This window comes from Mercenaria mercenaria, chromosome 14 (assembly GCF_021730395.1).
Source record: "Mercenaria mercenaria strain notata chromosome 14, MADL_Memer_1, whole genome shotgun sequence".
NCBI classification, from domain to species: Eukaryota; Metazoa; Mollusca; class Bivalvia; order Venerida; family Veneridae; genus Mercenaria; species Mercenaria mercenaria.
Genome location: NC_069374.1, coordinates 63,203,854 through 63,219,720, shown reverse-complemented (window position 1 = coordinate 63,219,720; position 15,867 = coordinate 63,203,854). Strand labels below are relative to the sequence as shown.

At 34.5% G+C, this 15,867-nt stretch overlaps 1 protein-coding gene across 2 annotated transcripts in view; it reads right to left on the bottom strand.

Annotated features, from left to right (window-relative positions):
• Positions 1 to 233: 233 nt before the first annotated feature.
• LOC128548542 (uncharacterized) overlaps positions 234 to 15,867 on the bottom strand; it is a 45,310-nt gene continuing 29,676 nt past the window's right edge. For both annotated transcript variants that reach the window (XM_053523688.1, XM_053523689.1), the window contains 19 exons: positions 14,958 to 15,830; positions 14,370 to 14,582; positions 13,444 to 13,582; positions 12,797 to 12,963; positions 12,168 to 12,496; positions 11,210 to 11,428; positions 10,472 to 10,779; positions 10,017 to 10,137; positions 9,663 to 9,857; positions 8,501 to 9,203; positions 8,092 to 8,309; positions 7,148 to 7,315; positions 6,084 to 6,467; positions 5,258 to 5,424; positions 4,741 to 4,887; positions 4,221 to 4,387; positions 3,478 to 3,668; positions 3,013 to 3,220; positions 234 to 2,715 (listed from right to left, as the gene is read on the bottom strand). In XM_053523688.1, the coding sequence (XP_053379663.1) occupies positions 1,019 to 2,715; positions 3,013 to 3,220; positions 3,478 to 3,668; positions 4,221 to 4,387; positions 4,741 to 4,887; positions 5,258 to 5,424; positions 6,084 to 6,467; positions 7,148 to 7,315; positions 8,092 to 8,309; positions 8,501 to 9,203; positions 9,663 to 9,857; positions 10,017 to 10,137; positions 10,472 to 10,779; positions 11,210 to 11,428; positions 12,168 to 12,496; positions 12,797 to 12,963; positions 13,444 to 13,582; positions 14,370 to 14,582; positions 14,958 to 15,830 (6,614 nt within the window). In that variant the 3' untranslated portion in view covers positions 234 to 1,018. The remainder of the gene's footprint in view (positions 2,716 to 3,012; positions 3,221 to 3,477; positions 3,669 to 4,220; positions 4,388 to 4,740; positions 4,888 to 5,257; positions 5,425 to 6,083; positions 6,468 to 7,147; positions 7,316 to 8,091; positions 8,310 to 8,500; positions 9,204 to 9,662; positions 9,858 to 10,016; positions 10,138 to 10,471; positions 10,780 to 11,209; positions 11,429 to 12,167; positions 12,497 to 12,796; positions 12,964 to 13,443; positions 13,583 to 14,369; positions 14,583 to 14,957; positions 15,831 to 15,867) is intronic.

The following is a 15,867-nucleotide window of genomic DNA, read 5'->3' as shown; positions in this document are numbered from 1 at the left end:
AATTTGGTTTTGTAATTTTGGATCTAGTTTATTGATGTTTTGTAAATTTTCTCGTTATACATTGCAATGAATGTGCGAAACATGTCGTTCTCGGCGGACATATCAAAGAATACGTTTAAAATTCCTAAAATACTACGAATACGATGGTAAAACTCAACAACAACACGTGAATATTTATCTTTATCAACGTTTCGGCGCTTACGCCTTCATCAGGATAAATACATAATAATAGCAATTTTTTATATTTTTTTATTTTTTTAAAGACTACGAAGAAATAGCTCGTCATCTTACACATTCCAGGAATATGAATACTGAATATTTCAGCGGAATAAAAATCATAATGTCACACAAATTGCCATAGCAAAATCCATGATAATAAATAAAATACCCTTTCGGTAACGCCTTGGAACTGTGTGCTGTTAATCACTTCAGGGTTTTAAAACGCTGTAACAGATACTTATCCTTGCTGCTACGCTATAGACACTAACTTTATATAAAAGTTGATTTTTTAGTTATCCTGTGCTAGTAGCTCAGTATATATATACATGTTAACGGGCCACTGTGCGAGTTGGTTTAGGTAAGCCATTGTCACAAAGCTAAAAGTCAAAAGAATAAAAACGTAACTTTGTTCAGGTGGAATAAAATAAAACGGAAAGATACTAGTGACACTTTAACTGTGTTTTTAAGTTAATCCAGAAGACACGAGCATTAAAAGTAGAAAACACTGAGAATTTCCAAAAACAGCGTTCGAACATATCTTGTTCAGTTACAATCAACAGACTATACTTTTACCACTGAACAACAGTTTTTTACCCTAGTAAAGGGGTGGCATTATCAAATGCAGAGGAATGTGTTGCAGACTTGTACAAACAGACATCAAGTACTCAGTCTTTTATTTGAAAACGTTGTATCATAAAATGTAGACTACAGTGATAATAATCACACATTTACGATTGAACTCCGAAGACCAAATTTATTCACACTTTAAAATATTATGATATGTATGCTGCAAATTGCATTATTTCAGTTCAAACGTGTTATCATTCCTTGAAAATATGACTTGTTTTTTCCTTAATAAACACACAAGTCCAACGATTATCAATATAAGCACAATGGTACATCCAATGGCTAACGGTATAACCCAGGACAGTATTTCATCGGATGAAATTTTGTCAGCTTCATTGGATTGCGTTGTATATGTACTTTGTGTTTCTGTTGAACTATCAGGTTCTGTAGAAGGTGACCACGTTGACGGAATATGTTTCGTAGTTTCTAAGCTGGAATCTGTTGAAGCGTTGTTCCTATCACTGTCTACAACAACGATACTAATGTTCACAACAGAGGACCTAGGCGGTATACCATCGTCATGTACAACCAACTCAACAAGTGATAATCCAGGGACAGTTAGGATGTCACTTACTGTAATTGCAACAGAAGAAGGGGTTATCGTTCTAATATCAAAGAGACTATCACTATAGTTTCTGAGTTTGAATTGAAGATTATCTTTGTCGTTATCATACGCAGTTACTCGTACAACTTCAGATCCAACATTTGTCCCTTTTGGTACTTTTGCAGAATAGAAAGTCGCATCGAATCTAGGAGCGTGACTGTTTTTCGGACCATACGTTAGCGTATAGACCATTTCTGTTTCATCTTTATCATCAATGGAATTATCTTTCTCGATAAAATCAAACAGGTGCAAGTAAAACGAATCAAGAATATGAGTGGTCTGCCAAATGTTCTTGTCGAGTAGTATGTTTCTACCGTATTGCGACACAGCATTTAATAAATTGTCAATGGTCGACCTATCAGAACTAGTAAATGTATTTTCTATTCTTGCATACACCCATGTGGAGGTCTTTGTGTAAAGAGTTAGATTCACCTGCTTGTAATTTTTCATTGATGAACTAACAAAAGAACTTACATGAACATCCGTTATATTAACAAAAAACACGTCAGAAACATCAGTGCCGTTTGCACTATTATAAAGCCTATCAGGGATACTTTCTTGGTCCGGGAAATTATTTACCAGAAAATCGTCTAAACCATCATCCTTGTCCGGAAATTCGATTCTTACAAGATGAAATAAATCATGGTATTCTAGTTTATCGATTAATGATAACTGAGGATCACCAAGAGGATTTATATTCTCAAAGGTGGCGCTGTAATTATAGAATTTCCCCATCAACGAAGACGTCATGAGCCATCTTGCAGTTTTAGTTTCAAACGAAGAGATGTCCCCGAAGTCGACAGTAAGAGATGGTGCAACTGGATAATTCCCTAACTGTGCAGCAATTATTTTAAACGTTACGAGTAATCCTTTTTTGTTTTCAATAATTTCTGGCTGTCCGGAAGTTATCTTAAGCGCTCTTGCCACACCGTATCCATCATTCGTCACCATTACAGCAAGTGTAAACGGAATAATCGGCTCAATTTCCGGTGTGAGTGCGTCATCACCTCTTACGTATTTCTCATGGAAATAATGCACAATTAGACTTGGATTCGGAGAAACAGTTATTGTGTCTGGCAGCAGTGGAACAGAAAATTCGGTTCCTCCAACCCTGTATGATAACTGACCACCAATATCGTACTGTGTATCATCCACTGGGGCAGCTTTGCTATATGGAATGATAAGCCATTCTGCGGAACCTGATAAATCACGACCCAATCTACCCGTTCCATCAACACTGCTTATTCCGATTAATGACGGTTTGCCTAAAAGAAAACAACACAGACTCCATTAAAACCATAGAAAGGGTAGGCATGTATTTATTTATGTTCAATATTTGCCGACAAAACGACAGACAGAAGATGTAACAAAAATGATTTTACATTAATATATAAAATATGTGCAAAATACATGTGTATACTGTCGACAACCTTATAATTGTAATATATATAGAGATATTCTGAAAATACTTCGCGCATTTAAGATAATGCTACATCATTGTAAATCAAGTAAACTTATATAAACGAAATGCTAAATTTATTGAAATTTAAAGTAATGGTTACCGATTGAAAAATTGTCGTTTAAAAGATCTCCAGATCCAAATGTTTGTTTGATTTCTATTTGAACTTTTATGTTCTCTAGATCTGATGTTTCACCATTTTCTATCTCTAATTTGGCTTTAAATGCGTCCCTTGTTAAAACTAGTTCCTGTTCAATCCTTATTCTCACTCGAGCGCATACGCCTTCTTTTTCTCTAGCCCCGCTGCTGCTCTGTTTAATTAAAGACAAGATTTCATGGACCGTTCATAATTCTATATTGTTATAAACTTTTCAATAGAACATACAAGAAAAAATGTGGAAAATACCTAAACTGATATGTTTTGCCACAAAAATGAAGAACGCACACCCAATGAGGGTACCCTTCTTAGTACAGATACAAAATTTACTTAATGTTTTACTGTATGTTTTTAAGTAACATGTTGTATTATTCCAAAGTGAAAATTCGCATTAATGTCTAAAACAGTTACCTCCTTTCCTTCTGCGTCATAGTATGTCTTCACAGCATACTCGTACTCATCGAAGATGGAGTCAAATACTCTAGCCTTTGATTTATCAATGTCATTAATAAATTGTTCAACTCTAGGTTTCAAACGCTTAAAACTGATCACTTTACCGGTGTCTTCAAGTTTTGATAAAGTTCCATTTTCCCATGCCGCTGCTGAAATATATAGAAAGCAGTGTTACGCATATCAATGATAATGTACTAGCAGATCGAACAAGGTATTGATTTTTAAATACTCGATTTCAAAACGTATATAAACAATTCCGGCTTAAGTTTACTTTATTTAATTAATACGGGTTTAACACTGTATTTCAATTTCATTTATACAACATCGATAAATTGGAGAAGCAGTGACTTCAGATATATTGTATGTACTGTTACCACATTCATTATTTTATACAATTTGTAGTCATAGAATACCTGAATTTTGACACTTAATTGCTGTGTGATATCTCATGTATGAACTAACCTCTTTTATTTACTGCAAAAAGGCCAAATACCTATGCAATCAACAACATGCGTTTAACTAACAAGTCATATAACTCATCATTTGTACTCGATTCTTTCAAGTTGACTTTTATACTCTCGGAGTTGAACAAATTCTTTTTCATAAATGCATCCATTTGGTAATATATCTGATTAAATCATTATTTTTTCATTTACATAATGAAAGTTTCAATTGTTAGCAAAAAGGTGAAATCCGAGTACCTGTATTATTATAGCGTGAAAGGAAACTACTTAGATTAGTCTTGTATGCTTCTTCTGTTATAGTGTATAAGATGGCTGAGGATTCAGTTTCCGACAGCATTACTCCAAGTTCAGTATCATCACCGACGCTTTTCTTAAATTCATTGTACCATGCCTCTTCTAACGCTCTTTAAAATAAACACGAAATATAAAGCTGATTTATAATAATTGTCTAATCCATAATGGTAGTATCTTTAAACATCTTTTGAATCTAGTACATGGAATACGTAACTGTTACTTAATATAAGATACCCATTGACACAACTATAGGTCATATGACGACTTTCGAGGTTTTCATGTGGGAGGCTGGCTCCCTTACATGAAACAATTCTATACCCAAGAGCAAAAGTTTAGAACCAATACTGGTGGTGGGAAAGTGATTCGAAGCAATTCAAAATAGAAATGCACTCAAAATGAACTGTAAAATGAACGATGTCTCTAAGAGCGGTATTGTATATCACATTAATGTAGATGCACTTACACTGATTGTTGTCCTATTATCTCTTTAGCTAAGCTGATAAAATTCATCATAGGTCCGGACGCCCTAACAACAGCATTTAGTACATCAGAATTGATTTCTCTTCGGGAACGTCCACCCGAACATTTGGCCTCAACGTCCTGAACACATCTGAAATAATTCTACCGAGATCATTCTACGAGTATATTCAATACGAACATACTTTAATTCCAGATTTGGCATAAAAACAATAGATTATTTAAACCAAAGTAAAATATCATCTTGAAACAAAACAGTTATTGTTTCAACTAACTGAAAGTCGAAAAGGTATTTCAGTCTGTTTTACAATGATAAAAAGTAAAAAGCCGTTTCAGAAAAATATGATATTGCTTAATTCGTACAAATATCTCCTCCCCACAGCAGAACGTAGTTGCCACTATAGTTATATTTAATTGCTTCATACATGTATACTTTAAAGTTGTTTGAATATAAAATACAGGTATAAACTATCAATATTATGTTTTTGTTGCATTTTATTTACCTGACTGCCGTATACAAATGTTCAATAACGGGTAAGTTCTTCTTTAATAGGTCCACTAGAAGTTTCTTTGGGAACTGTTTTTTCAGATCATCTACAATGTCCTCAGCCAAACATCCAACCACTATGTCCAGCATCCCAAGCACTTCATCCTTCACGTTAGCGCTGGACTTTTAACATACAAAACGTAATCTTCTACAGCAATTGCTTAAAATTATTAATTCACCAAAATAATGATGAAGTTATTGTGCAACAATATCTGATACCGAAAATCAGTTGTAAATCTGGTTTATGGAAAAGCACACTGTCATATATAAAGAACGTTGCAATGACAAAAAATGCTTTTCAATGACAACATAGCTTTCAATGAAAGCTAAATCATGAAAAAATGTATTCACGACCATGTTAAAATGCAATATATCGAGAAGATATGTTTGTTGCAGTACACGATTGCAATATCTTTCGCCGAGTGCTAGTGAACAACAGATGCAATATTTTCACGAGTGGTCTAGCAAATGACTTTTGCTATGTCAGTGATAGTTATTTTGATCTAGCATGTTAAAAACCTTTTCCGTCGGCTGTTTTTACCAAACTGTACCCATTTGAAATAACGCCCACAGAAACGTATGTTGTTATAACTTTAAGGTTTTAGGCACTCACGCAGATTCTAACATGCATGACAGAATGATGAATTTCTTTTATTCCTGTAAAAAATTATAATTGATTGCATTTGTATTTATGCGTTCGTTAAGTGACATAAATATATACTGTGTTCCTCTTTAACATATTCCACATATCAAATTAAAGCAAATACAAACGAAATACTTACATGGTCCGCAGTCACGAAATTATATAATGCTAAAGGGCAGCCATAACCCGGCAAGAATGCTAAGATACAACTCTTAAAGAATGTCTGTAGACAATCACATGTTAGGGCGGTACTTGCAATATATGCCGATGCGTGTCCGCTTCCACGGCCACTTAAACGTCCATGTCCATGAAATATCGACCCGAAACATGATCTACCAGATATATCGCCGCGTGTTAGTCTAGACAATGCAGATCGTGTCTGTATTCCAGAACATTCAAAACTGTACAACAGAAGTATTGAAACACATGAGCCTGTCGATCGTTTTTCTCTCTGTTTGAGTTTCGTCCTAACAGGTACAACAATGGATGTATTAGCAGCAATGCTTCCAATATAATCCACAACCTGAAACAAAAACAACATTGTGGTTCAGGTTTAATACACAACACCGTAAAGTATAGAAAGTCACGTTGTTAGTTAGATAAATGTGAATATAGGGAGCAATGTTTCCAATAAAATCACCGACCTGAAAATACAGCGACGTTCAAAAGGTTTTAGACTCACCATACGGTAGCTGAAGTCACGTCTAAACCGTTTAATAACGAGAATATTTCTTTATGGGTCAAGTATAACTTCTAATGATATATCTCTATCTTCGATGGAAAAATTTGTTTTAAAATTATACTTTATAAATAAAGCATTGCCCAAACTTTACATGCAGAAATAGGAACAAATACTGTACATAATCTCTGAAATCAACAATACCACATATTAATAGATATTATAAATAAAATCAGTATTATGTTTTGGAATAGGTTATAAGTAAGCTTTTCAGGCGTGCAGGCGGCAAAACTGTTTTAAGATTTAACCTGTCATTTATACGACATTCATTGTTTTTTTTATCATTTCAGGATTTTGAGTCAGAGTGTACTCAAATAGGGTACCATTAATAAAATGTCAACTATAACCTAATTATGATCTACCTGAAATAATTTCCGATCTGGCTATCAATACCCTTTTTTCATTCCAAATGTACTACATATTCAAAATGATTCATGTCGTTTAAGCGTACAAAGCGTACTAACCGCTTCAAAATTTAGGTATGGATGAGTTGTTGGTAAGGAAAATCGAACATTGTCAGCTCTGATAAGACCGTGATTTGTTATAGTGAACTCGATGGTACTCGTTTGTTCCTGCTCCAAAGGAATTGTGTTTATCTGGGCTGGCTGTAGAGTAACAACTGGCATTGGAACCTACAAAACAGCATATAAATAGACCAACATTATAATTTATAAAGACAAACAGAATACAAAATGGCAATTAAACATGACAGCTTTAATATTATAAAAGGGATCGAAGTTCATAAAAGCAAGATTACACAGTATATTAAATGCAGTTGCAGTTTTACTGTTGAAGGATATTATCTATGTAATTAATTAGATTGATACTCGTAGTCACGGCACTGACACCTTCACCTTAATATAGAGGCCTGGCGTATTCGCTCTGAATATCGTCTTGATGAGCTTAACGATTGATACTAGCTATGCAAAAATCCTTCCGGTGGTTCACAAAATATGCCTCAGGCAAGCATTTTAGCTACTTTATCTTTGGTTTATGTGACCTTGACCTGGGATATAGTAAACAAGGCGAAGCGCTATATACGTCATCCTGATCAGTACTTGAAGCAAGTTTTATTAAAATCTCCAAACTGGTTTATACATGTAACTTTCCTGACCTCATGCCCTCTTGCCACTGGACATAGTGACATGGGTTCTGCGCTCAAACAGTCATCTTGATAAGGCCAATAATTCATGTTTAATAGATAGATTGAAGACACGAATTACTGACTACGGACACTCGTGTTTCCAAAATTAGCCCCTATAGACTTTATTTAGGACAGATTTGATATGATAAACTATCGAATTGGGAAAATCTTAAATTCTCTCAAATTTTTCTGATACGAAAAAATTGCAAGTCTAACACTGTTTTAAACAGCAACATAAAAATGTACGAATCAAAGGAATATTACATAGGTTTCAAAGGTTGATTCCAGTTCAATAATATAAACGTCTTCTACTGTTGTAGGTTCCACTGTCCAAGTATATTTAACGGCGATACGTGGCAGAAATATGTCCTGCTCTGTAGAGTCAGAAGTGATTAGTATTACTGCTCCGTATGTAGAATGATCATCAGCTTCGGCATATAACGTATACTGATCTTCGTATATGTCCTCAAATATAACATAACCTGCAAGATAACTGTTGTTAAAGTCAACGAAACAGTATTCAAGTGGAGTTTGCAACACTTTTTGTTATGATATAATAACCTCTCAAACTATATTTGTTCTTACACAACAAGGCTTCAGTTAAAATTTATGATGTTTCTATCCCAACCAAAAAGATTCTAAATAAAAACAGTGGTATAATTTCTGCAATTACCTGTTTCATTCCCAGTATACTTCGTTTCATAAAACTTCCGTCTTGGGTTTGAAAGTCTTACTTTGGCGTTGGTGACCAGTGGCGACCCAGAAGCAAAATATGTATATTCATCTTTTACAGTAAATGTCACATTGAAGGTCCCTATAGATGTGATAAAAATTTTATAAGGCAGTCGACTGGAAGTTGAAACAGAATTTATATAAATATGTCCGCTTATTTCACCCAGTGATTCAGTTTCTTCAATAACAACGGCAATCGACAAATACGCGACATCATTTGGTAATAGAGCTACACTGTTGTCATCTGACTCCGTAACCCAATTACTTTTTGATGTAAAGGATACCAGCGAAAATCTTGAATCTCTTGGAAGACTTACGGACAAATTGTTTGCTGATACTTCTCCAATGTTTGTGATGTTAACATCAAATACTTTCAACGTACCACGCACAACGCTTTCACGCAACGAAGGAGGTTTCAAGATAAGAACAGGCTTGCGGGCGGACAGTTTGATATTTACTCTCATGCCAGTTGATGTTCCTTGACGAGTGGTAAAAATAATATATATATGGCCATATAGAGGTTTTGCGTTGGTGATAATGAGATTGAACGAAATATTCTCGTTCGTCTGAAGACGTTGCAAGGCAAACGATTTGCCGCTGAAATCTCCTGACAATCCGATATACGCACCAGGTAAACCATCAACCTGCAATGTTTAGAATTATAAATGAATATATGTATTACTATCTATCTCTGTTGGTTTCAAAGCTCTTTTTGAATCTTAAGAACAAATATTTAAGGCACATTACAACTGCGATCTTTAAAACAGTTCCTTGTTCAGACCCGTTATATTCTTTACCATAATAACGGCTATGTTATAAACACATACATAACAATAACTTGTCACAAAACACTTTTGTAATTATCTTCAGTCGTTTAAAACAGTTTTGGGTAAATACAATATATTGTGAGAACACAAGTATGAATTTGTAACTTCGAGTATCTGAAATAACAATACCAGTGTTAAATTCAATATAATTTTGACTTATATGATAGTATAAATGAATTAGGTAAAATAAATTTATGAAAATCCTGATGTCATTTAAATCCATATATATTTATATGCCTGGTGAAAAACTATTTAGATGTATGTGTCATAATTTACCTCGCTTGTTATGTTATCAATATATGTATCGCCAACATTGACCAATCTAGAGATGTTAGCTATTGATATAGCATCATCATCAGCAGATATTATTTCATCAACAGTTGCTGTAGAGGGTTTACATTGCATACCAAGAACAGACCAAGTTACATTTGACGTATTGGACTTCAGGGTTTCACCAGGGTGCCTAGCAGTCTGCAATTTAATAGAAACATGATCAAAAACGTATTTATCCGCCACATGTTACATTACTGCTCATACGGATCATTATACCTTTTTCATAAATTACAAAATGAATTGAAAATTACGTTGCTGGAATTTTAAAATACCAAATCAAATATTCTTGAACATTACCACAGAAAACAATCCGGCATCGTCTGGTCTCGGATAGTAGATTGTCATGAAAGTGTCAGGTGGCGACTGGTCTGATACTGCTTTCAAAATGGTTACATGCTTTGATCTTCTGCTGGTCACACTTTGAAGTGCAAAGGCAAAAATATAGCGGTTGGAAAAAAAGGTACCACTAATAAATATTCATAATTGAATTGATATTTAACATAACGCAAAAACTTGGATATAACCTGCAACATACCATTACACACTACATTTTATCAATACGATGTCCGAAAGAGTTAACGGACACATTTTGTTGAAATAAGTAAACACTTATTAAGTATTTGCTACTTTGATAATAGATACTAAACGATAACATAGTTGTAAGAGATTTATACTTAACACATACACAACAGAAACAATGCCACGAGCAATAGTCACAACTTTTAATAGTTTAACAAAGATGTATTGCTTACATTACTTCGACAGAAACAGTGCGTGCTGCTTCATCCCTAAGAAAGTCAATTTTTCCAAACACCTTGACTGATCTAGGAGCGGGAAAAATACCACTGGGTTCAATATATTGAACAAAGGCTGTATATGACAATGGTACCGAAAGAGACCATGTCACAGTGTCTTCTCCAATTATATTTGAGACTCTAACATCTATCTGGTATTTGTCGGACTTTGCAAAGGCGTTTGACCACCCGACTAAGCCGGTTTTCTCATCAACCGTCATTCCGACCGGACCTTTAAAAAGGTACCAGCGAACTGGTAGATCTCCCTGGAATATATGATATTATTGATAACACGTTTTAATGTATATTTTTATATGTAATATCTGTCTGCGCTTTTGGAAAACTTTCAAGAAAAATATATACTTTTTGAATGCAACTGCTTGCTTTAACTCACTTATAATATTGAATAGCAGTCTAAAACACTACCTTCCTCATTAAATTCAACAAAATTCTTGTTTTAAGTGTATAGTTTTATCCATATATCATCGATGTAAAGAAAACTTACAAATGTATTAAGTTAAATTAATAAAAACGTTCCTTTTCTTTTCAACCAACGCAGAAGCGTAGGAAAAGTTCTAATCCTTCTACTAAATAGAAATAACAATAAATCAGTATAAAGTGATACTACCAAACAATGGCCCTTATAAGTATAGATCATCAAGATAAATCGTTGACACACTTTTGAATATAATATACCTGTTCTAACTTTAACTGTTGAGTGTATGTTTGTGTTTCGTTAACTGTTTGTTCAGAAGATACGACTGCGATAATTGGTGGAAGTATTTCAATGGTACAGTTCTTTCCTTTCCATGGGAGGAAGCAAGAACAGGAACCAAACACACACTGGCCACGTGATGGAGAGAAGTTACGCCCACACGATTCCGGAGGGCACGTTGAGTAAAAGAAATATGTTTGCTGAAAAAAATATATTTTTGTACTGAATAGCGTTCATACCTACACCTCTTATATTACCCGAACTAAATAAAATAAATTATTACATACTCCTTTCTATTCCCCGTTAAGTTACACTGGTACCGGAAACGTCAATATTTTTCCATACACTGACGCCTGAATTTCATATCGGGTGCGTGACGTAATTCAGTGTGTGTTGTTGCACTTTTTTTTTCTATTTAGTTCAGTATTGTCAATCCTATTCAGGCTATTGAACATATTTATGATATTTACATAATATTTATACGTGCAGATGCGTATGTAATAAAAAGGTTATTATCTTTGCATCGGGAAATATGCACTCGTTCTTCAGCGGATGAATATTGCGCTCCTAAAGTCGCGCAATATTTCCGCTGAAGAACTCGTGCATATTTCCCAATACAAACCTATAAGCATTACTACAATAAGAGGGAATTATGAGGTATTCATATTGATAATTGTGACATTGACAAACACAAAGACTTACATCCAAAATTATAAACATTCAAAAGTTTGATGATAATCCGCTCAAGTGGCTCGGAATTTCTATACCTTTGTTTGAGCAAAATGGAAGGAAGATATGTAATCGTCACTCGAAATCGATGGCAGAAATATTTTATAATACAATAGTAATAAAAATTATACGTTAACAAAGCTGGAAAATTTGGATTAAATTTCTTGACTGTTTCAAACACATCTATATGTTATGTCGCCTAAAACTCACCCGATCATTTGTAAATTTAGACCCGTCTGGAGATACTTCGAGAGTAACCTCCCCTTCCGGAAGCCTAGGTGCAGTACAGAGGACATGGTTCCATGCTAACCATTTTCCATCAGTCTTGGTATCTCCAAAACGACATTTATAAGCACCACTCAAAGATTCCAGGAAGTTATGACCCCAAACGTGCACATCATTTCCGCCTTTTTCTGGTCCTCTACTTGGTATTATTTCCAACACTTTGATTAACGGTAGGCAGTCTGGGCCGTAGAAGGTTTCACTGCAGCGGTCGCAAAGATAACCGGTCCAGTTATTGCTTTCACATTTACATAGTCCTGAAAAATATGAACATGAATGATTTTTACATACAAGCTTATAATATGTCTGCACGTTAATGAATATCAAACTTTTTAAAAACTGTTGTTTGTTGTCTCTAGGGAAGATATTTTTATAGTATATATATAGGTAAGCAAATGAAATGTAGATTCTTGGAAAACAAACGCATAATAGGAGAAATATATAAGAAAGTTCAAAAGATTACAATACTAAACAGGTAAAAATGTCTCAACGTAGTGATTACAGTTTGATAATAGTTATACATATTATTCTGATATATCAAATTAGAATTTTGATACCTGTATTAGGGTCGCATGAACCATGTTGACACATTGGACATGGTTGACACGAAGGTCCTCCATGCTGAGGTATGCACAAACTACAATCATCTCCGGTAAATCTGGCTGCGCAAGCACAAACGTTTGGTCTGACACAAAAGCCATGTCCACTACAGTTGCTAACATTACTGAAATATTAAAACAAGTTTTAGAAAGACATCCAGATGGTAAATAACAGATTTCTGCATGTGCTTACGTATTTAAGCTCACTACAATGTTTGCAGTTGCCCACAATACAAACATTGTTTGAAAAAAGAACGACAAATCTATTTCCGCTTTTTATATATTAATTTAAAAAGAACAGATGGTTTTCACATATTATACGTATCTATTGGCAACAGTGGAACAATTTACTTTAAATACTTAAACGACAGTTCGTTTTGAATTACCAAGATGAAATAGCAATTGTGGGGCGTATATTCCATGGTATCGTACAATTTCGAGAATAATTCATAACAAACCTATATTGATGGCTAATGGTTTCTTGACTTGTAAAATACTATAAGAACTACACATATTCTGAGATGTGTATTAGTGCAGCAATCATTAGTTCTTTTAAATTAAGACAGCGGCAACTCAAAATAATCACTAATAAAAATACAACGTACAGGCACGAAGCGAGTATACACTGTTTTCCACTCCAGCCGTCGTTACAAGAACAAGTGTTGGGGCCAATGCAATCTCCATTTCCATAACAGTTATTGACACCGCTGCAGTCATACTGCATGCAAGACATCCCTGTCCATCCTTTACATGTAGCACAAATAAGGTTATTACAATACTAACGATACACATGGCAACGCTTAGTAAATCAAATGCTTGCCATTATGTACAGGCACATTTCTGCCATAAACTTTAAAAACATGAAAGTATTGAATATATTTATGTGTTGCTGTTAGCGATTCGTCAAATTCTTTGATTGTTCTTAAAAAAGATCACACCATTTCATTGCTTACAACACCAAACAATAAGAAAGTTTAGAGTTACTGTATCATGTTTTAGGTATTTACTCGTATTATAAGCGAAATATAGTTTTTAACTACTGAGATACAAACTTTGTACAGCAAAATTCTAACTTATAGCCCATTGTATACGTTATGGCAGTGTCTACTGCATCGATAAGGGGAAGCTACTCTGTGTTGGTGCTTGCCTACCTACATAACCTGACTACTCCTTTGACTTAGTATGTTGCTATTTTACTGTTTAGCGGAGTTATCACACCGGAAACTATACCATCCGTGTAGAGTTACGTAATTTCTGCTATCAAGTTAGATATAATTAATTCATTACATAAAAAGACAACCATTAACTAGACTAGAATTAATAGCACTCTATTAGAAGCAAAGACATCGACACGAAGGTACTGTCTAGTATACTATCAAGACACTTAAAATAAGTTTACAAAATTTCAGATTGTTCGTTCAAATGAAATGCCAACATACCTGAATTTTCTATCAAGGAATGCCTGTTTCAGAAAAATCTGTAAAATGATCCACCCAATTAATAGTAGCAGACTCAAGCCATAACAACATACCTGAAGAACAACGACAATGGTTAGGGCTTATGCATTCACCGTGTGAACTGCAGTTGTTCACAGCTGTGCAGTCAACCAATCGGTCCAGCAACACAGGTTCTACTTCAAATAGTATTAAGTCCGCTTGGCGCCGCTGATCAAATATTCTGCTAAAAACATTGCTTGGATCTGGACTGCCCCACCAGTTGTTTGTAACATTGATAGAATTTGTACCTGTATATATAATCATTATGCATTAATTTACTATGGTTTCAATGAACACCCAGTGCGTCTAAAACATTTAAAAAACACTTTTTAACAGTAAACTTTAAACACCGCAGTGTCTTGATTTATATGATATTAGAAAGACCGTGATATTGAAAATCAGTTCTGACATTGTTCTGACACTAGTACAAATGTTCTAAAGCTTGCAGTATTAAGTTTTAGTCTGAAAATTCATGCAACTATAATTCGGTTTTAGGTATGCTACACAAATATTAAAGGTATTACTAGTATGCTAAATGTAAACTGTTACGAATGAAACCAGAACCTCGTCTGTCAAATGAACCATAATCATATGGCTAAAATACTGATAAATGAAGCAGGTACCTTTCAGTACTGTAATAACATCAAAAACCGAGTCCGGGTTATCAAAAATATTATTCGATATATTGAAATATCTGCCGTTAGCAAGTATAACACCGTCCCTCGCTTTACTGTTACTGACTGTATTATGCACAAAAGTGTTTTGTAAGTTTGATACGTCGTTGTCTTTCAGCTGAATTATACATTTTGCACTGATATTTTCAAAACGGTTTGCAGATATGTCAAAATATCTGTTTTGTTCAAACATATCACTGCCACTTGAAAACACATTCATAAAACAATCGTCTTCTTCTTTCAAGCAACTTGCATTAAGTAAATCATTGTCGCGAAACGTCATTTCGACATGGTTCCAAGTCTGAATTTCAACTCCGCAAGCATTTTGAAATGTGTTTAAATCTACATTTACTGTCCTATTTGTGTTGTTTTTTGCCAGCTGATCTTTTGACAATACTATAGTAAGTGCCGTGGAAGTAATTTCTTGGAAAGAATTTCGTGAAATTTTTACGACACTATTGTCATCATACCTCTGTGATGATAGGGAAATACCCACTGAACAGTTGATGAAAGTGCAAGAACGTACATCGAGCAAACCGGAAAAAGTTTTAGTTCCTATACCAACTGATGTGTCTTGGATATTAGCGTTTATGATTGTAACTGCAACATTTCCTGTTATATTAATACCAACTCCGTCGCATGATTTAAAGGTGGTGTTTCCAAAGTCATATATAGTTATGTCTTCTGTTTCAAATAATGTTAAGCAGTTCGCTGCAGATTCGGTAATTTCGCTGCTCTTTATTTCGAAGTTTGCAGTGTGTGCAACAATGCCATGTAACGTGTTCTGTAATCTTGATCGGTATATCTGTACTCTCTCAGTCCCTAAAAGATTTATAAACAGTATAACATGAAAAATGCA